This window comes from Mus caroli, chromosome 18, assembly GCF_900094665.2.
Source record: "Mus caroli chromosome 18, CAROLI_EIJ_v1.1, whole genome shotgun sequence".
In the NCBI taxonomy this organism is placed as follows: Eukaryota; Metazoa; Chordata; class Mammalia; order Rodentia; family Muridae; genus Mus; species Mus caroli.
In genome coordinates this window covers 5,764,967-5,789,444 of record NC_034587.1, presented here as the reverse complement: position 1 = coordinate 5,789,444, position 24,478 = coordinate 5,764,967, and the positions used below count along the sequence as shown (strand labels likewise).

The 24,478-nt window shown below is 39.7% G+C and overlaps 1 protein-coding gene across 2 annotated transcripts in view; it reads left to right on the top strand.

Moving 5' to 3' along the window:
- Ccny (cyclin Y) overlaps window positions 1–24,478 on the top strand; it is a 143,892-nt gene that overhangs the window by 113,293 nt on the left and 6,121 nt on the right. For both annotated transcript variants that reach the window (XM_021150564.2, XM_029472158.1), the window contains 3 exons: window positions 535–592; window positions 693–812; window positions 12,274–12,440. In XM_021150564.2, coding sequence (XP_021006223.1) covers window positions 535–592; window positions 693–812; window positions 12,274–12,440 — 345 coding nt within the window. The remainder of the gene's footprint in view (window positions 1–534; window positions 593–692; window positions 813–12,273; window positions 12,441–24,478) is intronic.

Genomic DNA, 24,478 nt, shown 5'->3' with positions numbered 1-24,478 from the left:
TCACCATATACTTACTAACCATCAGAAGAAAAAAAAAATACTGATAAAATTAGATCATTTTAGATTTAGTTCATTTAAGGAGCCATAGGGGATCTTGAGAGGGAAGGTAGAAAAATTGTGAATGTTGTGGAATACATAAGATAAGGCAGTCAGCCTTACTGGGAAGCAGGCAGAGTTGGAGAGAAGACATGGAGAAAGGAGTATGGAAGAGGAATGAACAAGAAGAAAATAATTGACACCTGTATGAAGATGTCAAGATGAAAACCATTACTTTGTATTTAGCTAAGAAATGAAGAGAGTGTTGGAAAATTAAAATCTACGCTTTTACTTAATTCACATAGAGGTTTTAATCTTTGTGGCTTCTTCAACAAAAATGGATTAACTGCTTTACTTAAGAATACCAGAAATGCATCTTAAATTTAGCACTTTCTGTCTCCTAAATAAACTACAGTTGAACTGAAGTGTATTTTATTTCATTTTGAGTGGCATTTATTAAAGAAAGTAAACTCTAATTTCTATTGCTTTCCTTACCAGGGACCCAGATGGAAGGATGCTCTTAGATATTTTTGATGAAAACCTCCACCCTCTTTCGGTAATTACCTTCTTATCTTCTTATGTTTCATGAGATGGTTTAGTTAGCAGTCTCTTGCTTCTGTTAGGTGGCAGTCACCTGAAAACTTCTTTTTCTCCAGAAATCCGAAGTGCCACCTGATTATGACAAACACAACCCAGAACAGAAGCAAATTTACCGGTTCGTTCGGACACTGTTCAGTGCTGCTCAGCTGACAGCTGAATGTGCCATTGTCACCCTGGTGAGTGTGAGCAGCAGAGACTCTTATCAGATGACCCTGGGGAAACTTGTAGAAGTTACAATGTCTTCTGTGAGAATAGAGGGTGGATGTCTCAAGAGAGTGTGGAGTTTATTTCATAGTCCCCTTCTAAAATCATCTGTGAAGTCCCACTCAAAGCCAGTCAGTACTTTCAGCACTGATGGTTTCAATGAAGATGCACTCAGCAGGGTTGATGCAGGGTAGTATGGACCAAGAACATCCTCTACCAATGTCTGGTTGCCTTCTGCTCACTTCCCACTACAGTCTTAATGGCAAGATTCCAAGATGTGGCATCAATGAAGAATATGCATCCATGGCCTAGATATAAGAAGTGTGACTGACTAGCTTCTGATTTGTTTTATATAACAGTGTAGGATATCCAGTTTAAAACCTCATGGACTGTCTAAATCAGTCATTTGGAAGTAGGTTTAAGAGTATAACCTCATTATCCCTAATCTTTACATAGCACAGCACTTAGATGAGAAGTGCTTTGCCTGGGACTGGTCATGCCTACAGAGCAGACTGACTTCTGAGATTCTGGGGAGATTGTTGTCTAACAGAAAGCTCACAGAAGGCTTGGTGCTACATCTCCCCACACTTAGCTTTAATGGCCTGGGGTTACTCAACAGTAAGCCATTTGCTCATTTGTGTGTTGGTTTATGGTTCATCACTCGCTGGCTGGCTGCAGAGTGAGATGTGTTCAGATAATCCTTACTGATCCAGAATGACCGTAGGTTCTAAAATGAAGCTGGGAAGTGCATGCACGCTGTTTCCTAACAGGAATTTGTCCTACAAAACAAAAAATGAACAGTAGGGTTGATAGTTTCTGAAAAAGAAGAGCTGAAAAGTCAGAAGACAATTGAGATAAATGGTAAAATTTATCCTGTAAGAAAACTTTGATTTATTAATGCAAATAATATATATTTTAATATAGATTGGTGGGTTTAACTGACATTTCTGTTCATGACATAAAAGTATCAACATTGTGAATTAATGACATCAATGTTCTTCTTTCTCCTTCTGCCCTCACCCTGTTCCCACTTCCCTCATGTCAGCTGAGGGTTAGGTCCCTTCGAAGAACAAACCTGTGTTCACTCTTTACTGTATACACTACAGATTGGGATATTCTCCAGGGGTGCAAAAACTTTTTCCCCCCTTTTTTTATTAGATATCTTCTCTATTTACATTTTATTTTATTTTATTTATTGTCATTTTATTTTACATTTCAAATGGTATCTCGTTTCCTATTTTCCCCTCCAAAAATCCCCTATCCTCTTCTCCCTCTACCTGCTCCCCAAACCACCCACTCCCACTTCCTGGCCCAGATGTTCCCCTATACTGGGGCAAGGGCTTCTCCTCCCATGATGACCAACTAGGCCATTCTCTGCTACATATGCAGCTAGAGCCACAAGTCCCTCCCTCTGTTTTATGGATTGGTGGTTTAGTCCCAGGGAGCTCTGGGGTTACTGGTGAGTTCATATTTTTGTTCCTCATTGCAAACCCCTTCAGCTCCTTGGGTATGTTCCCTAGCTCCTTCATTGGGGACCCTGTGCTCTTGTCCAATGGATGAATGTGAGCATCCACTTCTGTATTAGTCAGGCACTGGCAGAGCCTCTCAGGAGACAGCTATATAAGGCTCCTGTCAGCTAGCTCTTGTTGGCATCTGCAATAGTATCTGGGTTTGGTGGTTGTTTATGGGATGGATTCCCCAGGTGGGGCAGTTTCTGGATTGTCATTCCTTTAGTGTCTGCTCTGAACTTTGTCTCTAACTTCTTCCATGGGTATTTTGTTCCCCCTTCTAAGAAGGATCAAAGTGTCCACACTTTGGTCTTCCTTCTTCTTGAGGTTCATGTATTTTGCAAATTGTATCTTGGGTTTTCTGAGTTTCTGGGCTAATACCCACTTATCAGTGAGTGCATACCACGTGTGTTCTTTTGTGATTAGGTTACCTCACTTGGGATGTTATCCTCCAGGTCCATCCATTTGTCTAAGAATTNCTGTTGAGGGACATCTGGGTTCTTTCCAGCTTCTGGCTATTATAAATAAGGCTGCTATGAACATAGTGGAGCATGTGTCCTTATTACAAGTTGGAGCATCTTCTGGGTATATGCCCAGGAGTGGTATTGCTGCATCTGCCATTAGAACTATGTCCAATTTCCTGAGGAACTGCCACACTGATTTCCAGAGTGCTTGTACCAGCTTGCAACCCCACCAGCAGTGGGGGAGTGTTCCTCTTTCTCCGTCTCCTCCCCAGCATCTGCTGTCACCTGAATTTTTNATCTTAGCCATTCTCACTGGTTTGAGGTGGAATCTCAGTGTTGTTTTGATTTGCGTTTGATTAAGGACGTTGAATATTTTTTAGGTTCTTCACAGCCATTCGGTATTCCTCAGGTGAGAATTCTTTGTTTAGCTCTGTACCCCATTTTTAAATAGGGTTATTTGGTTTTCTGGAATACAACTTCTTTAGTTCTTTATATATATTGGATATTAGTCCCCTATCTGATTTAGGATTGGTAAAGATTCTTTCTCAATCTGTTGGTTGCCATTTGGTCATATTGACAGTGTCCTTTGCCTTATAGAAGCTTTGCAATTTATGAGGTCCCATTTGTCGATTCTTGATCTTACAAGCCATTGCTGTTCTTGATCCACTTAGACTTGAGGAGATAGGAATGGGTCAATTCGCATTCTTCTACATGCTGACTTCAAGTTGAGCCAGCACCATTTGTTGAAGATGCTGTCTTTTTTCCACTGGATGGTTTTAGCTCCTTTGTCAAAGAACAAGTGACCGTAGATGTGTGGGTTCACTTCTGGGTCTTCAGTTCTGTTCATTGATCTACCTGCCTGTCATTTACCAATACCATGCAGTTTTTATTACAATTGCTTTGTAGTATAGCTTGAGGTCAGGGATGGTGATTCCCCCAGAGGTTCTTTTATTGTTGAGAATAGTTTTTGCTGTCCTAGGTTTTTTGTTATTCCAGATGAATTTACAAATTGCCCTTTCTGACTCTGTGAAGAATTGGCAAAGACTCTTAAGAACAAAAAATAGTGTTGTTCCGATTCCAGAACCAAGAAGCTTGTCTGTGTGTGCTTGTACCCTCATTTGCTTGAGGTTTTCTTAGTAGCCACTCTTTGCTACTTTAAAATGCAGCGAGGGGCTTTCTGGTGTTGAAAGAGCAGAGAGAACCAAACTTCCTGATGGGAATCTTAGTTAATGGTTGCTTACTCAATTTTCTGTAGAAATGCCAAGCCAAATAAAGCCAGTGTTTCCATTTTCACTTTAGGGTACCATCAAAACTTTCAGAATTGTTCTATAATAAAGTACCATGAGCTAAGTGACTTAAACAAAAGCAAACGAAAAATGAAAAACAAATTTATCTGGATATGGTGTCATACACCCAAAGTTCTAAATACTTGGGAGGCTGATGCAGTAGGCTCACTTGTGCTGTAGAGTTCAAGGCCAGCCTATACAACACAAAAATCCTAGGAAAAAATGGTGTGTGGGGGTGGCTGGTGGGGGGGTGGGAGAGGAAGGGGAGAGGAGGAGGGAAGGGGTCATGCTACTGTGCTTAGGATCAAATCTAAGATGTGCTCATGCCAGCACAAGAGCTTCTACACTGACCTGCAATCCTGATTGTTGAAAAATTCTATACATCAAATACTAAAAATCCAAATGGAAAAGTTGTAGAACATTTAAAAGCATGAAGCTATAGTTATTCCCTTAAAATAGTTTGTTTCTTGGCTTCACGTTTGAATCTGTAGAGCATCATTGAGGGCTGAGAGTTTGGGTAATAATTCTCATGTGCTAAAATAGACGTGATAACATCTGAAATAGGGTACAACTGGGGATGGAATGAAGATGTCAACTCTTATTACTGTCTTGTTCTTACATTCTTGTCCTATGCCTTATTAGGGTCATCTCTGATTAGCTAAACCAAATAGCTTTAAGACTACAGGATAATATGCAGAAGAAATTGTATATTGTTTGAATTCAGGCCATTTACCTGACCTACATAATTTTTTAAATTCAAATTGAATAATTGTATCACTGTTGAAGTTTTCTTTATGTATGTCCATTGCTGAGCTTGAATTTAATCTTTTGCCGCAAAATGCCTTTGCAACCTTTTTCTTTGTCTGTAGTCAATGTAGTACTCTGTGATTCCGCAGTTGACACTAACCTGTACTGTCTAGAAAGTTCCTAGTATAGTCTTTTGTATGACTATAATGTGAAATTTTAATTGAATAGTCAGCACTGTCTAGAAATAATATCATGAAAATCAGTATTACGTGACTCAGCATAGAATCAGAGTACAATATTAGAAAATTTCCCCCAAATATGGTATTACTGACAAGTTCTGCTGAATCACATGCTAGGAAGATTTGTTCACTCTAATTATCTCCCACAATGTATCAGCTGCTTTCCTCACATATAACATATTATGATGTCTCCATTCTTCAGTAAGCCCTCAGAGGATATCACTAACATATCAGAAATCAAGTTGGTTCTTTTAACAGGCATAATAGGCAGAGTATTATTAGTATCCATCAACTAAGATAATTTTAACTCAAAATAAAATTTCATAGCCACCTTTGTACCTAAGCCGGTAGAAATTATTTCATTGCTGAGATTTCCCCAACTTGTGTACAGAAGCTGTTTCCAAGATGTGGGAAGATGTTGCATCCTGTCTCCAGTTTCTATGAACTGAGAGGCATAGGTAATCCCAGTTTCTGTTTTCTGCCTTCAGAATAGTTTTACCTGACTTACCCTGTAGAGAACGGGAAGAGTATTATTGTCAAGGCTTGAGAAAGTACAACTTGAGGTTCTCTAGAATGCCCAGCTGAAAGTCAGCCTGGCCCCAACCAGTTATTTGTTTTATACAAATAAAAATCATTCTCTAAAACACATCCTCACCTCTCATGCTCCTGTATGATAAATTCCATTTAAAATACAGATATCCAGAGGTTGTTACTGAAATGATTAACTTTCATTTCTGTCATCAACAGCAGGCTCTCATCCTTGTGACAAATCCTCAGAGCCAGCCACAGATATTCTCATAGAGCAGTCTGCATTCCGACTCCTGGTTTTCTGGGCTTCCCTCCATGGCCGCTGATTCTTATGGGTAATGCAGAAGAATGCCTTCTTGATCTCTTTGAGCTGTCTCTCTAAACCTCACTGCTTCAGCTCCCTCCATCTGTGCCAATTCTTTCCTGAATGCCAGTGGCATTTGGTCACTTTCCCCATTAGCTTCCTTCTGCATTTCCCTGCTACTATTCCTGTTGGAATATAACTGTGGCTGAGGCTGCTCACAGTTCTAAGCAGATTTCATTAATGGATACCTCATGTGAGACTGGGGGTGTATTAAAAAACAAACATTTTGGCAGCATTAATCTGTCCCAGCCTTGTGCAGGGTGGCACACAGTAGGGCTGAGAGAGACCTCTGTCATCAGGAACTTAGGATTTATTATAGGAAGAGATAATGAAAAGACTTAACTATACTGAGCTATTTCCAAATACTTTACTGCTTCAGGAAGTCTTGGGTCTCTTAACACACTTGACTTAGCTTTTCTTTGGAATCTGGAATGTTAGTTCTTGCTGAATGTGATGACATACAACTCTAAGTTTTTTCTTTGTATTCAGAGTGTGACCTGGTCCATCCTGCATACCACATGGTATTAGAAAGTAGCCATAAGAGTCTAAATCTTCAAGATCTTAACAATTGGTATTTCTTAGTGAATCACTGAAAACAGAACAGTGATCCTTGGGAACCAAGCAACTGATACTGTCATATTTTGTGCATACCTGGCAAAGCTTGCTTCAGTTGGAAGGAGCAGTATTGAATACTTTGTTTCTCAATATCATTAGGTAGAACAATCTTCCTATATGTGGTTCAGGGACAGGAAATGTTGGAGGAGGAGCTGACCCAGGTACCCCGCTGCACTGACTTGTGATTTCCCCCAGCAGCCGGAGTTCGCATCTCCATTCCCTTTCCTACCCTCATCTCCCCTCAGCCTGCCCTCTTAACTGCTTCTCTGGCCTTCATGCTGAGTTTAATTTTTGTTGGTTACTATGAGAGACAGAAATTCCATTTCCTTCCTCAGTACTTGGAAGTGTGTGGAAAACCTCTGAGTTCTCCACACAGGTATGAGCCCAACAAATAAAATGGGCCAGATCCACTTGCCGTTCCAACTTCCTGCCCCATCATCCTGTCTCCGGCTCCAAACAAGGGAAGGGACTCCCCTCTCTCTGCCACTCTTCATTTCAAGCCTTGGATCTCCCTGCACAGACTCAGTCATATCTCCATGCTCACAACCTATGGGATATTTATCTCAGACATAGAGCACACAGTCATATCTGCAGTTACCTTCCATACCTTTTCCCCTCTGGAACCTCCAGTTTCTAATAAATGTATTTAGCCAACTGCACATTCCAGAAGCCTTGGGTACCTCCAAGATGGCCATCTTTGGCACCTTCGAGATCATTTCCTGCAAGTATCTGAACTATGTTTAGATGGTCTCCACCGAAAACACTACTTCTTTCTATTTAGCCTGATTCATAATTTTCCTTCCAAGTGCTACCTCAAGTCAAGGGTGCTTTCCAGGCCCCTCTCTGACCCTGACTGGAGGCTCAGGGTCAGCATGGTGCATCCAGTGGGATCTGCACTTAGACACTGTTTGGCAGGTAAGCGGACTCATTGACCTGTCTCCTTTCTCTTGTCTGCTGTCATTAAGTCTATGGTGCTGCCTGATGTCTTACTTTTCACTTCACCTAGTACATCTTTGCCAGCCCATGCTATTGTCCTGATTCTCTAGGACTTGCCAAAACTGAGCCTCTCCTGAGAGCCCCAGTACCATATCTGGTATGGGTTTTCTTTCTTTAGGAAATCTCTGTCCATTGTTGGGCTTCCTGTGGAGTTCTTATCCCCTTCAGGACCTTCAATCTTAACCCCCAACTTCTCCCTAAGAGTTCCAACTGGGATGTGAATAAAAAATTTAGTAAGTAAGTAAGTAAGTTAAAAAAAAAATGGCATAGAAGGCAGGGATTATATAAAAAAATAAATAAATTGGACTTTATAAAAGTTATACATTTTCTTTTCCACATGTGGCTTTTTATACATTTTATAACTATTTAGGACTATACATACACATGTGTGTGTGTGTGTGTGTGTGTGTGTGTGTGTATGTATGTATGTAAGAGTAATATATACATAAAGCTATACATATTCTATCTTTTTATAAAGCAAGTTCTTAAGAGTATTACAAATCTGAGTTTCATTTTTCTCATACAGAGTTTCATTTTGTAAATGAATAGAAACTGCAAAATTATGATTAAAAGAAGCTTTAAGGGGCTGGAGAGATGACTCAGCAGTTAAGAGCACTGACTGTTCTCCCAAAAGTCCTGAGTTCAAATCCCAGCAACCACATGGTGGCTCACAACCATCTGTAACGAGATCTGATGCCCTCTTTTGGTGTCTGAAGATAGCTACAGTGCACTCACATATAATAAATAAATCTTAAAAAAAAAAAAAAAAGCTTTAAATAGTCTAAATTAGTTATGGGAAACTAACAGGCAACTTACTTAGGACACAGTTTTTTAAAAAGTGTGTGTGTGTGTGTGTGTGTGTGTGTGTGTGTGTGTAGTTGTAAGCCACCTGATATGGATATTGGAACAGAACTTGAGTCCTCTGAGCCATCTCAACACCCTGTGACATCTTAAGTGAAGGACTTCCTGTTTGTTTTGTTTATGTGTTTGTTTATTTATTTGTTTTCTAATTTTAATTTTTTTTACTTATTCAATTAACATAGCATTCACTGCCCTCTTCCTGGTCACCCCCTCACACAATTCTTCCTCCCCTCCCCTTCTAGGTATCCCCCCCGCCCCCATGCTGGCACATCAAATCTCTTCAAGGCAACCCGGCAAGAAGAACAGATCCCACATACAGTTAACAGATTTTAGGGTAGCCCCCCTTTAGTTGTTCAGGACCCACATGAAGACCAAGCTGCACATCTGCTACATATGTGCAGGGAGGCCTAGGCCCAGCCCATGTATGTTTTTTGGTTGGTGGTTTAGTCTCTGAGAGCTCCAAGGGTCCAGGTTAGTTGACTCTCTGTTAGTCTTTCTGTGGAGTTCCTGCCCCCTTTGGGGTGGCAATCCTTTTTCCAGTTCTTTCTTAAGAGTCCCCAGGCTCCATCCACTGCTTGGCTGTGGGTGTGGGTGTCTGCAAGCATAACAGAGTATCATTAATAGTGTCAGGAATTAGTGCTTGCCCATAGGATGAGTCTCAAGTTGGGCTGCTTATTGGTTGGCCATTCCCTCAGTCTATGCTTGATCCCTGAAGTAAAGAAAAGAAAAATTTGGGGTCAAACTTTTTGTGGGTGGGTTGGTGTCCTTATTCTGTTGGGGGTTCCTGCCTGGGTACAGGAGGTGGCCTCTTCAGGTTCCATATCCCCTGTGCTGTGAGTCACACCTAAGGGTACCCCCATTGATTCTTGGGTGCCTCCTTATTCCTGGTCTCTGTTTTGTCCTGAAGATGCCTTATACTGACTGAAATAAATCAGGGCCTAGAAGATAAATATTGTATGATGCATTGGTATAAAATACTCATAAGATACTTGTTCCTAGAGATACAAAGGTACAGTAGTGCTTGTAGGAGTTGGCAGAAGGAGGAATTGCAGGGGCTAGAAAAGAAATTGTTCAGTGTAGATATATGTTAATGTTAATATATGTAGAATTTCATTTAGAGACAATAAAAAAGCTGCATATTGATGGGTAAAGATAGTTACTGAACAATGAGCGTACCTAGTGCTGCATATACAATTAGAAATGATTGAGCAATAGTGTTGTGACATGTGTTCTACTACAGTAATAACCATATCAGCAGCCACATGTGAATTGAAATTACAATGACAGTTTTTAAAAACTATAGGGGGCAGGAGGATCCCTGTGAGGTAAATAGTAAGATCCTGTCTTTAAAAACAAACAAACGGTGCCATCATGCTTCCAGAAAAGTCTCAAGGAAAAGTATTTCAAGCAATGGTTGTGGCTGTGGGGTCAGGTGGGAAGGAAAGGGTAGAGAGATTCAGCCTGTAAGCAGGAAAGTTAGAGATAAACTTCTCCCAGAATATGGAGGCACCAAAGGTAGTCTAGACAACAAGCCTTATGTCTTATTTAGAGATAGTGACATTCTTGGAAAATATGTTGACTGAAATCACTGTTGAAATGGTGTCACGTGAAGCTGCCCATTCCACTGATTTTCTGAACTATTTCATCATGTAAATAATTTTCCATGCTCAATAATAAATGGATGATGACTAAACTGACAGCCATTGTCCCTGACGTTTAGATTCATTGTACTGTTAAAACATTTCCAAATAAAATGATGTAAATGAGTGGAAAAAAACAAAACAAAAACAAAAGCTCTGTAACAGGCAACAAGATGGATGACTCAGGAGATAGAGGCACTTGCAGCATAAGCCTGGAGACATGTTCCATCCTCAGAGCTCACAGGAAAGGAAAGGAGATAGCTGGCTCCATAAAGATGTCTTCTGGCTTCCACCTATGCAGCATGGCACATAGCCTCACACAGCATACAATGATTTTTAAAAATAAATACTGAATAGGTCAGTGGCTTCTTGTGCACTAGCTAAGATCAAGAATAAAATACTTGATAGATTAAGAAAAAATTGCTTTGCGGCCTTTACATGCTTTGTTTGAGAAAGTATTTTGACCAGTGGCTTTGGGATTTATACCAGTCTCAATATTGACAAGGCAAGCTACATTTTCTCTGTTAAAGTGTGTGACCTCCAGCCTGTGTCTAAGCATACTCACTGGTCTTGAGTGCTTTAAGAATTAGTGTGTTATGGTGCACTTATGGCCTCCAGATCATTGTTCTCATGGAATTCTTGATTCTTCTTTTCTTGTCTTGTCTTCTCTTGTCTTTTCTTTTTTTCTTTTTTTCCTCTTTCTTCCTTTCTTCCTTCCTTTCTTTCTTTCTTTCTTTCTTTCTTTCTTCCTTTCTTTCTCTAAAGCAGGTTTTATTTTTCACCAAATGTATTGTCTATTGACCGTTGTGTAGAATTTCTCAAAGTGTTCTGGGCATCATGATGTCTCCATCTGACCATTAAACACAGGGTGGCATAAAAACAGTAGTTTCTGAAGATTGCTGAAACCATCAAGGAAACAGAACTACAACAAAGATCAGCTGACATAGACACATTGAGAAGAATGTGGACACCCGCCTGCCATGCTCGTTCACTGCCATGTGCTTCTTATCTCATATCTACCTCTAGATACTCACAATCTTAATGCCTTCTGTTTCTTTACAGCAAAGATTTTTTTCTTTTCCATATTTTTAATTGGATATTTTCTTTATTTACATTTCAGATGTTTTCCCCTTTTCAGATCTCTCCTTTGGAAACCCCTATCTCACCACCCCCAACTCTATGAGGGTGCTCCCTCACCCACCCACTCCTATCTTCACACCCTGGCATTCCCTTACACTGGGACATCGAACACCCTCAGGCCCAAGGGTGTTCCCCTTACTGATGTCCAACAAGGCCATCCTCTGCCACATATGTGGCCAGAGCCATGGGTCCCTCCATGTGTACTTTCTGGTTGGTGGTCCAGTCCCCAGGAGCTCTGGGAGGTCTGACTGCTTGACACTGTTGCTACCCCCATGGGGCTGTAAACCCCCTCAGCTCCTTCAGTTCCTTCTCCAATTCCTCCATCGGGGACCCCGTGCTCTATATCTACCTCTGTATTTGTCAGGCTCTGGCAGAGCCTCTCAGGAGACAGCCTCATCAGGCTTCCTTCAGCAAGCACTTCCAGGCATCTATAATACTGTCCAAGTTTGGTGGCTGTACATGGGATGGATCCCCAGGTGTATTGTGCGAATGAGTGGTTCTGTTTCTTGTGCCTTCTCCTGGGCGCCTTTCCTTCTGTTTGATTTGTCTAATTCAGCTGCCTGTGTTAGCCTTTGTTTTAGCTTACTGTATCTTATTTTATTATCCCTTAGTAGCCTGTTTGTTTCCTAATGAGGAACAGAAAGGGAATGGATCTGAGTGGGATGGGAGGTAGACAGAATCTGAGAGAAGTAGAGGGAGGGAAAACTGCATTCACAATATAGTATGTGAGGAAAAAAAATCTATTTTCATTAAGAGGAGAAAAATACGTTTAAAAAATCTTAGGTTATATATTTTAAGGGTACTCAACACATTTCTTTATATGTTTAGTGTGCTTGGTTTTGTCAGTACCTTTGCCATTGCTCTTTAAATGACATCATTTCAAGACACGTTTTTTTTTTTACTGATTACAGCATATTCATATATATTCATATAAAGAAGTAAGTGTGTCCAGGTAACTCCTGGTTAAGAGACTATTGAGTTTACTTGGGTGGAGGAGACAACTGAAAGCTTAGCATTGGTTTCCTCATGTCTCATGTCTCCTCAGGTATACCTTGAAAGGCTCTTGACATACGCAGAGATTGATATCTGTCCAGCCAATTGGAAGCGCATTGTTCTAGGGGCAATCCTGCTGGCCTCTAAGGTGTGGGATGACCAAGCTGTGTGGAATGTGGATTACTGCCAGATCCTGAAAGACATCACAGTGGAGGACATGTAAGTTACAGGGATACCATGTCTATTTGGGGTGGTAAAAAAGTGAGTGAATTTAGCTGATGGTTTTAAGCCAGTCCAGCAGGAAACCTGGCTGTGGAAATGTAGTGAATTGTGTTTCTCATCACTTTGACCAGGAACAGGTGCTGGCAGCACTTTCTAGTTTCACAAAGTATTTGCTGAAACTCTGTTACAGGTAAATATTTCTTTGGGGATTTATATTTAGGTTCCCGTGTCACGTCGGACTAGTAGTAAAAGTCTGTGTTCCTCTGTGGGCAGCAAGCCTAACCGCAAAAGTTCAGAAACTAAATTAGAACATTTTCATTTGGCTTCAGAGGACACATTCCATGTTTTAGCATATTTGTCAAGTTCAGATACTGATAATCGGCTCTGTATTCTGGGGCTTGATTTGCACAAGCATCATTCCATCATTCTCTCTGCAAACCCAGTGGAGGAGCCTCCACATGAGGACAGCCGTCCACCCAGCTCCCAGTTATGTGATGATGTCCCACTGGACCAGACCTCAGGTTCTGTGAGAATTACTGGCTGAGGGCCTATCCACAGGTGTCAGAAAACTGAGAAGGGAATGCTGAGTCATAGAAGCACTCAACCCCCTCAGCCATCAGGAGTCTTTAGTCAGTTCTTGTGCTCTTTGCTTGGCTTAACACTTACGCTAACCACCTTGAGGAAGGAGGTTACAAGCCATATACCAGTCACACCACATACTTGGACCAATAGTCCGAGAGCGAGAATCTTATTGCAACCTGTGTGGGAAAGTCACCAGGCTAGAGGGACATTGGCTAGTAAATGATATAGCCAGAATTTATATTTCTTTTCTTGGGAACGGTTGAAGCAAAAATCGTCTAAACTATATATGATATTGTATTTTTAAATGATCTGTCTATCTATCTATCTTATCTATTTATCTGTCCCTCTTCTATATAAAAACCTACAAAATGTGACCAAATTCCTTCAGCTGAAATTGAGTGTAAAGAATGGTTTGGAGGCTGGAGCTGGAGCTCAGTATCTGAGCATCTTGGTTTGGCCCCAGTACCTGCAAGAGAGAGGGAGGATTATTTTGATGAGCATACACTAAATATATGTTCTTTTGTGAGATCTTCAGTACCATAAATAATAATCTATTACAATGAGGTTGGAATTTCTTTTCAAGTAAGGATTTTTTTTTTGAAGAAAACTAGTTTTTTTGAAAGCATTATGTTACATGTAATACTAGTATGCAAAATGTAGAACTCATACAAAAGTTCTATGTTTTCCATATTTTGTCAAAAGAAAAATAATGGTTTTTTAGAATAGTTTCTGTCCTTTCTTTGAACCCTATTGGTAACCAAGCTGATTGATTGCCAAGCAAACCACATGCTAATTCTCACCAGATCATAATAACCTGTGATGGATGATAGCTTTATACCAGTTTTGAGCAAAGGGAACAAAACACACAGTGACCACTTAGTTCCAGAGTGTAGACTATAACCAGATGTCTCGTACAATTGCTAGTGTTTGGAGGTAGAAACAGGGGGATCCAGACAAAATTCAAGCCCAGAGTATATATAAAAATCCTTTTGAGGAAAATAGAATGTACATCTTGTGCCCTTCACCTATCTCTGGAGACTACAGACCTCCATTAGGCCTGCTCCTCTCTCTCCTGACTAATTAACAAGCAGCCTATTGAGACTCTTGTATGATGACCATTTGTTCTGAGTGCCACAGTTCATGGTTTGAATAGGCTATTTATATGCCGAGCAGACTGTTTTCTCAGAGGGAAACCGGTGGCACAGGTTGGGAGATCTGTAGTGTACAAGTTTGACTGTCCTGTCCCAACCCCAAGCAAAAGACCCAAGGCCATGGGATTCTTCCTAGTATGGCATCAGTAAAAAGAATCCTCTGTGTAGTGATCCACCATGACCACAGAAGTCTTCACACATTTAGCTTGGTTTATCCCTTTAAAATATTTTGGAAACCTTTATCTGTCTACTATGAGATGATGCTAAAACATTTTCTTTAAGTGTGATAGCATACACCTTCATTCCCAGCATGCAGAGGCTGATACAGGATGATGCATGAGGACCAGGCCAGCCAGATAGCAAGACTTAACTCAGAGAGAGGACATGGACAAGTTTCTCTAATCATAATTTGTGATTAACCCCATTTTAAAATGGCAAGTGTGAGCCAAACCCTGAGTGCCACCATTATTCATGTTCTCAGAGTCTGAGGTTTTAGATTATCCCCTTTCTCATTAAGCTAAATTTTCTTTTGAGTTTCTTTGCTCCTTAATCTTTTCTTAAATTATCTGTAACAGAAAACATCCATACAAAGTGACACCGTGGTGCTGCTTCCTGGACTGTAATAGTATCACTTATAAACTTCTTTACCTCATTAGCACTCAGTTGATCAGCACAGTATGAAGAATCAGTTGTGGTGGCACATGCCTGTAACCTCAGCTCTCAGAAGTGTAGGAGGAGGGTAAGTAACAGAGCAGCCTGGACCCTGTCTCAAGAAAAACCAACAAAAAAATAGGAATCTTTCAAGGTTGTAGAATAAACTAAATCTATTAATGAGATTGGTATAGCTGATTTTTTTAACCCACCGATTCATAATTTTATTATTTCCTAATGACACAAGTTATTCTCACTGTTATCTTCAATAATACAGTAGCTTCGAAACGTTACATTACAAGGGATTTTGTTATATTAATGCCACTGAACTATTTTTAGGTTTTCTGGATTACATATTAAAGTCATAGTCATGTGTTAATACAAATTACCTAATTCCAACTTTTTTTTTTTTTTTGGTATTAGCTAGCTGCCCACTGAAATTGTTTTCTCAGTAGCAACACTTCAGAAACTCCACTTTGGAATGAGGAACCTGTGTAAGGCTGGGTGCACAGCCTGCCCCACCTCCTAAAACAGAAGAAAAGTGGTGGAAAGAGGCCAACCCACTGATTTGCTCCATCTCAGAGGCCAGTGAGCTTTAGCAAACAAAAGTGATAGTTGGAGTTGTAGGAGTCTTTCCCCCATGCTGTGCTTCTCAGCATGCATTTATCTCAGATAAATGTGTATCCCAGCACTAAGACTAGAACCCACATAGAGGCCTGTAACAGGTTCTGGCTGTTAGCAGCCAAATTAGATCTCCTCAGAGTTCAAACATTCAAAATCTGACCCATAAAACTCAGGATGTAGCCATAATTGGCAGTAATGTTTTTGAAGAAGACATCAACTAAAAATGGGGTCATCAAGATGGGCCCTAATCACATGTCTCTGTTGTCCTCACAAATGGACAAGATTGAGCCATTGACACACAGAGAGATGGCAGGGTGAAGATACAGAGAAGGCAGCAATTTCTAACCAAGGAGAAAGGCCACAGCAGATTGCTTGATACTGACCTCTCATCCTTCAGAACCAAGGGGAAACATTTGTTGCTTACGATACCCAGTCAGTACCCCTGGTATTTGGTCTTGGTTTTTTGAGGAGACTTTTGCAGATTTCAGTCTTGGGAAATCTTGCTCTAACAAATTCTTGAAAAGGTGGGGGGGCTGGGGGTAAAGGTAGCTTTGAAGCTCAGTTCCAAAGGATAGAAGAGATTGGAGGCATGTTTTCAAAAGGAAAGCTAACCCTGGATTCTTAGAGATGGTTGATAGAAATAGGGACATTGATAGCAGTTCTATTGAGGGCTTAGAAAGAATACAGCTGTGGGGAAGGTTGTTTCATCTCAGGTATGAGCACAGATCTTGCATCATGACCAGACCTGAGGGTAATAGGTATAGAAGAGAGTAAAGATTCCCAAATCAAAGGGCCAGCAAACATCTTCAACAAAATTATAGAAGAAAATTTTCTTAATCTAAAGAAAGAAATGCCCATAAACATATAAGAAGCCTACAGAACACCAGAGACCAGAAAAGAAAGTCTTCTCGTCACATAATAGTTAAAACACCAAATGCACAGAACAAAGAATGAATATTGAAAGCAGTAAGGGAAAAAGGTCTAGTAACATAAACAGGCAGACCTATCAGAATTACACAAGTTTTCTCAACAGAGACTCTAAAAGCCAGACTAAAAGATCCTGGCCAGATGTCATACAAGACCCTAAGAGAACAAAACTGCCAGCCCAGGCTACTATACCCAGCAAAACTCGCAATTACCATAGATGGAGAAACCAAGACATTCTAAGACAAAACCAAATTTAAACATTATCTTTCTGGAGCTGTAGGGATGACTCAGCAGATAGAGCACTGACTGCTCTTCCACAGGTCCTGAGTTCAATTTCCAGCAACCACATGGTGACTCACAACCATTTGTAATGGCCTGATGCCCTCTTCTGGTGTGTCTGGAAACAGCTACAGTGTACTCATATACTCTCTCTCTCTCCTCTCTCTCTCTCTCTCTCTCTCTCTCTCTCTCTCTCTCTCTCTGTAGAATAAACTAAATCTATTAATGAGATTGGTATAGCTGATTTTTTTTACTCCACCGATTCATAATTATATATATATATTTTATATATATATATTTATATATATATAAATTATATATATATATATACACACACACACATACATACATATATTTGTATATATATATATGCATACACACACATACCAATATCTTTCCACAAATCCAGCCCTAAAGAGGATAATAGAAGGAAAAGTCCAACACATGGAGGGAAACTACACCCAAGAAAAGGCAAGAAATTAATCTTTCCACAACAAATCCAAACAAAGAAAAAGACACAAACATAATTCCACTTCTAAAAACATACCCAGGTCTGGAGAGATGGCTCAGGGGTTAAGAGCACAGACTGCTCTTCCAGAGGTCCTGAGTTCAGTGCCCACCAACCATATGGTGGCTAACAACCATCTGTAATGGAATTGGATGCCCTCTTCTGGTGTGTCTGAAGACAGCAACAGTATAGTCACATGCAAGCAAGCAATAAATAAATAAATAATAAATAAATAAATAAATAAGAAAAAAAACCATACCAAACTTATGGACACAATGAAAGCAGTGCTAAAAGGAAAACTCAGCTCTGAGTGCCTCCAAAGAGAAACTGGAGAGAGCATACACTAGCAGCTTGACTGAAAGCTTTAGAACAAAAAGAAACAAATATACCCAAGAGGAGTAGGTCAGGAAATAATCAAACTCAGAGCTATAATCAACCAAGTAGTAACAAAAAGAACTATACAAAAATCAACAAAACCAGGAGCTGGTTCTTTGAGAAAATCAACAAGATAGATAAACCCTTAGTCAGACTGACTAGCGGGCCCAGAAACAATATCCAAATTAACAAAATCAGGAATGAAAGGGGAGACATTACACCAGAAACTGAGGAAATTAGAAAAATCATCAGATCCTGCTACAAAAGTGTATACTGAATAAAACTGGAAAACCTGGATAAAATGGACAATTTTCTAGACATATACCAGGTATGAAAGTTAAATCAGGATCAGATAAACCATTTAAACAACCCCATAAGCCCCAAAGAAATAGAAGCAGTGAAATCTCCCAACCCAAAACTCCCAGGGCCAGATGGTTTTAGTGCAGAATTCTATCAGTACTTCAAAGAAGATCTAATACCAATATTCCTCAAACTATTCCATTAGGTAGAAATAGAAGGAACACTACCCAGTTCTTTCTATGAAACCACAGTCACACTGATACCTAAGCCACAAAAAAAAAAAGAAAAGAAAGAACTACAGACCAATGATCATCCACCATGATCAAGCAGGCTTAATCCCAGGAATGCAGGGATGGTTCAATATACGGAAATCCATCAATGTAATACACGATATAAACAAACTCAAAGAACAAAACCACGTGGTCATCTCATTAGAGGCTGAAAAAAACCTTTGACAAAATACAACACCCATTCATGTTAAAAATATTGGAGATATCAGGAATTCAAGGTGCATACCTAAACATAATAAAAGCAATATACAACAAACCAATAGCCAGCATCAAACTAAATGGAGAGAAACTCAAGAATCAGGGACAAGACAAGGCTACCCACTTTATCCTTACCTACTCAATATAATACTCAAAGTTCTACTCAGAGCAATTAGACAACAAAAAGAGAACAAATGGATACAAATTGACAGGGAAGAAGTCAAGATATCACTATTTGCAAAGAACCCGAGGACATAACAATGTGGTTGAGACCATGGGAGACCCAGGAGAACAACTACCTGTAGGACAAGGAGGAAAACCTCAGATGCCGCCCTCCAACAGAAAAAAAGATGGTTTTAGCTGTGGCATTTGTCTCAGCAGTCTTGACAGACTAATATGCTGTAAATGGTTAAAAGGTATAGTTACCAAGGAATCTGTAGCCTTGAACCACATTTGTAAAGAGACTTCACACTGTTATTGGGTGATAAAGTGGAGCTCTCAAGCCCTACTTTCTATAAGAAGTCTTTATCTCTACCTTTGCACCAAAGCTTGGTAATTCCTCTAGAGTGAAAGGGGGCATATCATTCAAGTGACTAAGGAAAGAAAATACCTCTTAGAGAGGATAGCAGGATTGAGGCCTCCTTGGAAGCAAGGAGCCTGGGCCAAGACAAAGATGAACACAGCCTACTCAGCAGTGGGCTGTTTCCAGTGTCCTCAAGTCGGACATTTCTCTGGAGTCTGCCTCCTGACGAACTACGTGCAGAAGGTAGTAGTGTAAGGTTTGCATAGCCACTGGACCTACACTCCTATCTGCAACTGTCTGGGAGAGCAGTTGGTTCCATTTACAAACTTGTATTGGTCTCAGTTGGACAGACAATCATGCTCCCCCAACCAGGCCAATCTTGTGCAGATAGACATAAACCACAGACTAGTTGTTATGTTCTCACGCCATCACAAAGCGGATTTTGAACTCCAAAATATCAAATGATAGTTGCTGAACATAGGAAAGCAGATGCTGAGGCCTGGTTGTGCTGAGTTCTACGGGCATGTGTAGCTTGCATGCATGTGTGGTTGTGGGCATGGGTGTGTGCATGTGTAGAGATCTGACAACATTGGATGTCAGTCCTCCCCCTCTACCTTGAGATAGGCGATTTGCCTGGCCAGTCTATACAACAAGCTGGCTGCCCAGTGAACTGAGGATCTTCCACTTTGCAACTGTATTTGGAGCATGGGAATTATAGATATACAGTGTTGTTTTCAGCTTTTACTTGAGTTTGAAGAGTTCTGAGTCATGTCATTGTACTTTCAAGGTAAGCATTTACCTACTGAGCTATCTTTCTAGTCTCTACTCAGACATTTCTAAAAATTTCACTTGGCATTTGTATGATTCACTTGTGTTTGTAGTAGTCCCTTTAAGGGTCATTTTCATATGTATTCTGGGGAAATCTTCAGTGACCAGAAGCCAGGCTACTTATCTATTTATCACAGACCGATGAGGACATAAAGAACCTCAGTCCCTCTGTTGGTGCCTGGTGTCTGTGGTGGTGGTTGTTGATTGTTGTTCAGTTTGTGGTTAAAATATGCATAGCATGAAACTTTTATTTTTAGCATTCAGTAAAGTACACTATTGTGCAGCTAGCTCTCTTTCTTTCCTCCCTCCAGCCTAGCCACCATTCTTTCTTTAAAGAATTGAAGTTCTTATACAGGTCTTTCACTTATTTGGTTAGATTTGCACCAAGATATTTTATATTATTTGTGGCTATTGTAATGGATGTTGTTTTGCTGATTTTTTTTTTTTAGTTGATTTTTTTATCGAGCCACCATTCTGAAGGTGTTTACAGCTTTAGAAGTTCCCTGGTACAATTTTGAAGTCACTTATGTAAACTATCATATCATACTCCAATAGCAATACTTTGACTTCTTCCTTTTCTGTTAGTATCCTTTTGATCTGCTTACTGCTCTCCCTAAAACTTCAAGTACTATATTGGATAGATAGGGTGAGAGTGGGCAGCTTTGTCTTGTGCCTGATTTTAGTGTGATTGCTTCCCAGTTTTTTTTTTCATTTAATTTGAGATTCCTATTGGTTTGCTATGTATTGCTTTTATTGTGTTTATGTAGGTGCCTTGTATCCATGATCTCTCCAAGACTTTTAACATGGTGGGTTGTTAGATTTTGTCAAAGACTTTTTCAGCATCTAATGAGATCATAATGTTTTTTTGTCTTTGTATTTTGTTTTGTTTTATTTGTAGTTTGTTTATTTGGTGTATTACATTGATTGATTTCCCTGTTTTATACAATTCCTGCATCTCTCAGATGAAACATACTTGATCATGGATGGTGGATGATGTTTTTTATGTGTTTTTAGATTTAGTTTACAAGTATTTTATTGACTACTTTGCATTTCATAAGGGAAATTTGTCTGAATTCTCTTTGTTGAGTCTGTGTGTGGCTAGGTATCAGGGCGAATGTGGACTCAAAAGGAATTTGACAGTGTTCCTTCTGTTTCTATTTTATGGAATAATTTGAGGAGAATTGGAATTATCTCTTCTTTGAAAGTCTTGGTATGATTTCTTAACTAAAATTGTCTAGCCAGGGTTGATGGTGGCGGTGGCTGCTGCTATTGTCATTGTTGTTGTTGGAAGACTTTTAATGTTTGCTTCTATATCCTTAGGGTTAGAGGACTATTTATATAGTTTACCTAATATCTTGATTTAACTTTGGTAAGTGGTATATATCAATAAAATCATGCATTTCATTTAGATTTTCCAATTATGTGGAGTACAGATTTTTGAAGAAAGACCAAAATATATACATTTTTTTTTTATCTTCTTTGGTATCTGCCCCCTTTTCAGTTCTGATTTTGTTAATTTGGATATTACCCATCTGCCTTATCTTATCTCAGCCTTGACTTTTATTTCCTGCCATCTACTCTTCTTTTTGTTCTAAAAATGTCAGGTATGCTGTTAAATCACAAATACGAGCTCTCCTTGATTTCTTCATGAAGACATTGTAATGCTATGAACTTTCCTTTTATCACAAATTTCATTGTGTCCCATAAGTTTGGGCATGGTGTACATTCATTTTCATTGAATTCTAAAAAGTCTTTAATTTCTTTATTTCTACCTTGCCCCAGATGTCATTCAGTAGAAAATTGTTCAGTTTCTATGATTTTGTAGGTGTTGTTGTTGAAGTCCAGCTTTAATCCATGGTGGTCTGAGAAGATACCGGGTGTTATTTCAGTTGTCTTATGTGTGCTAAGACTTGCTTTGTAACTCAGTTTGGTGAAGTTTCCATGAGGTGCTGAGGATAGTCTTTGTGTTTGGGTGAGATGTTCTATAGATCTCTGTTAGTTCCATTTGAGTCATAACATCTGTTAGTTCCATTATTTCTGTTTGATTTCTGTCTGGATGACTTGTCCATTAGTGAGAATGGCATGTTGAAATCTCCCACTATTTACGTTTGGGGTTCAATGTGTGATTTAAGCATCAACAGTGTTTCTTTTACAACTATGAGTGCCCTTGCATTTGGGGCATATGAGTTCAAAATTGAGATATCATCCTGGTAGATTTTTTTTTCCTTTGATAAGTATGAAATCTTTCCTTGACTCTTTTGATTGATTTTGGTTGGAAATCTATTTTATTAGATTTAGAATGGTTACTCTTCATTTGCTTGGAATTTTTTTTTCTAGCCCTTTACTCTGAGGAAATGTCTATCTTTGTTATTGAGATTTGTTTCTTATATGTAGCAGAATGATAGGTTCTGTTTTAGCATCCATTCTCTAGTCTATGTGTTTTTATTGGGTAGTTGAGTCTATTGATGTTGAGAGATATTAATGACCAATGATTGTTAATTTCTGTTATTTTAATGGTCGTGGTGGTACTGAATGTATCCTTTCTCCTATCTGTGCATCTGTGTGTCTGCACTTCTTTTTGTTTTGTCTCTTACCTTGGTTGTAGTTAACTTCCTTGAGTTGCAGTTTTACTTCTACTATATTCTGTAGGACTCGATTTGGGAATTAATATTGTTTAAATTTGGTTTTGTCGTAGAATATCTGTTTTCTCCATCTATGGTGAGTGAAAGTTTTGTTGGGTATAGTAGTCTAAGCTACTGTCATTTGTTGTCTATCTGGTATCTGTCATTTCTTAGACTGCCCAGGCCCTTCTGACTTTCACAGTCACTGTTGAGAAGTAGGCTGTAATTCTAATAGGTCTGCCTTTAAATGGTACTAAGCCTTTTTCCCTTGCAGGTTTTTCTTTGTTCTGTACATTTAGTGTTTTGATTATTTTGTGGTGGGAAGATTCTCTTTTATGGTCTAGTATTGGTGTTCTGTAAGCTTCTTGTACATTTATGGGCATCTTTTCTTTATGGTAGGGAAATTTTCTTCTATGATTTTGTTGAAAATACTGTTTGGACCTTTGAGCTGGGATGCTGCTGCTGCTGTTGCTGCTGCTTCCGCCGCTGCCACCGCCTCCTCCTCCTCTTCTTCTTCTTCCTCCTCCTCCTTCCTCTTCCTCCTCATCTTCTTCTATTCCTGCAATTCTTCATTTTGATCTTTTTACAGTCTCCCAGATTTCCTGGTTGTTTTCTGTTGGGAACTTATTAAATTTCATATTTCTTTGGCTGATGTATCACTATCTTTTATTGTATCTTCTGCACCTAAGATTCTCTTTTATCTCTTGTAGTCTGTTGGTGATGCTTGAATCTGTACTTCCTGTTTCATCTCCAGGATTCCTCAGTTTGGGGGGGGGGTTGTTTTTTGTTTTTTGGGTTTTTTTGGTTTGTTTGTTTGTTTGTTTGTTTGTTTCTGGTACTGTTTTCAGTTCTTGAATAGTTTAGTTCGTTTCCTTCACCTGTTTGTTTGTATTTTTCTGTATTTCTTTAAGGGATTTATTAATTTCCTCTTTACCAGCCTCTATCAACTTCATAAGACTGAATGTAAGGTAATTTTTATGTGTGTGTGCTTTCACTGTGGTTCTTAGGCACAAGTTGAATAGGACTGAGAGCAAAATAGTGGTGCACTGGCTTAGGTTCAAAGAGTGATGCATAGGATCTTCAGGACCCATCCAAGTTCAGCTTCACAAATGAGGAATAGAGACTAGGCCCCTACCAAGTGGGTTCCTCTGCTCCAATTCCTCCATCTCTGGCTGCCCCTTTCCACCAGAGCTTCATCCTCCTTACTCAGAACTCTTTTCACTTATCTAGAAAAACAGCTGGCATGAAAAACAGGTATCCTAGCTAAGAAATGTAGAAGCTAGAGTGTTGGCCCAACATACTAGGTGCTTACTTTCTGGGGAGATAATCAGGACCAACTCCCACAATATTAACCAAGTATGTCTACTTTGAAAGATGAATGAGATATTCTTGGTGTTGAAATATGAAAATTCACTCTGGCTGTTGCCATTCCTACTTATAAAAATAAAAGTGAGCTGTCTGTGTACCTAAACACCTCTCGTCTCACCGTGGAGAACTGTCCAGCAGCCAACCCCACATGGAACCTATCAGAAGGGCCCATCTCCAGACCAACTAAGCTAAAGCTAGAGTAGAAGTGTTCTGCCAGCTTCTTTTTTTTTTTTCATTTTTTTATTTGATATTGTCTTTATTTACATTTCAAATGCTATCCCAAAGCCCCCTATACCCTCCCCAACCCTGCTGCCCAACCAACCCACTCCTGCTTCCTGGCCCTGGCATTCCCCTGTACTGGGGCACATGATCTACTTCTTTAGCATGTTCTGAAACACCCAGCTCAAAGCCCAAGCTCCTGGAATTCCTTTAAGGGCTGGGTCTAGAATTATCTTTTCACGTAAATTGGGCATAGTACTACCAGAGGTTCCAGCAATACCTCTCCTGGGCATATTTCCAGAAGATATTCCAACTGGTAAAGGACACACGCTCCACTATGTTCATAGCAGCCTTATTTATAATAGCCAGAAGCTGGATAGAACCCAGATGGCCCTCAACAGAGGAATGTTTACAGAAAATGTGGCACATTTACACAATGGAGTACTACTCAGCTATTAAAAACAATGAATTTATGAAATTCCTAGGCAAATGGATGGATCTGGAGGATATCATCCTGAGTGAGGTAACCCAATCACAAAAGAAGTCACTTGATATGCACTCACTGATAAGTGGATATTAGCGCAGAAACTT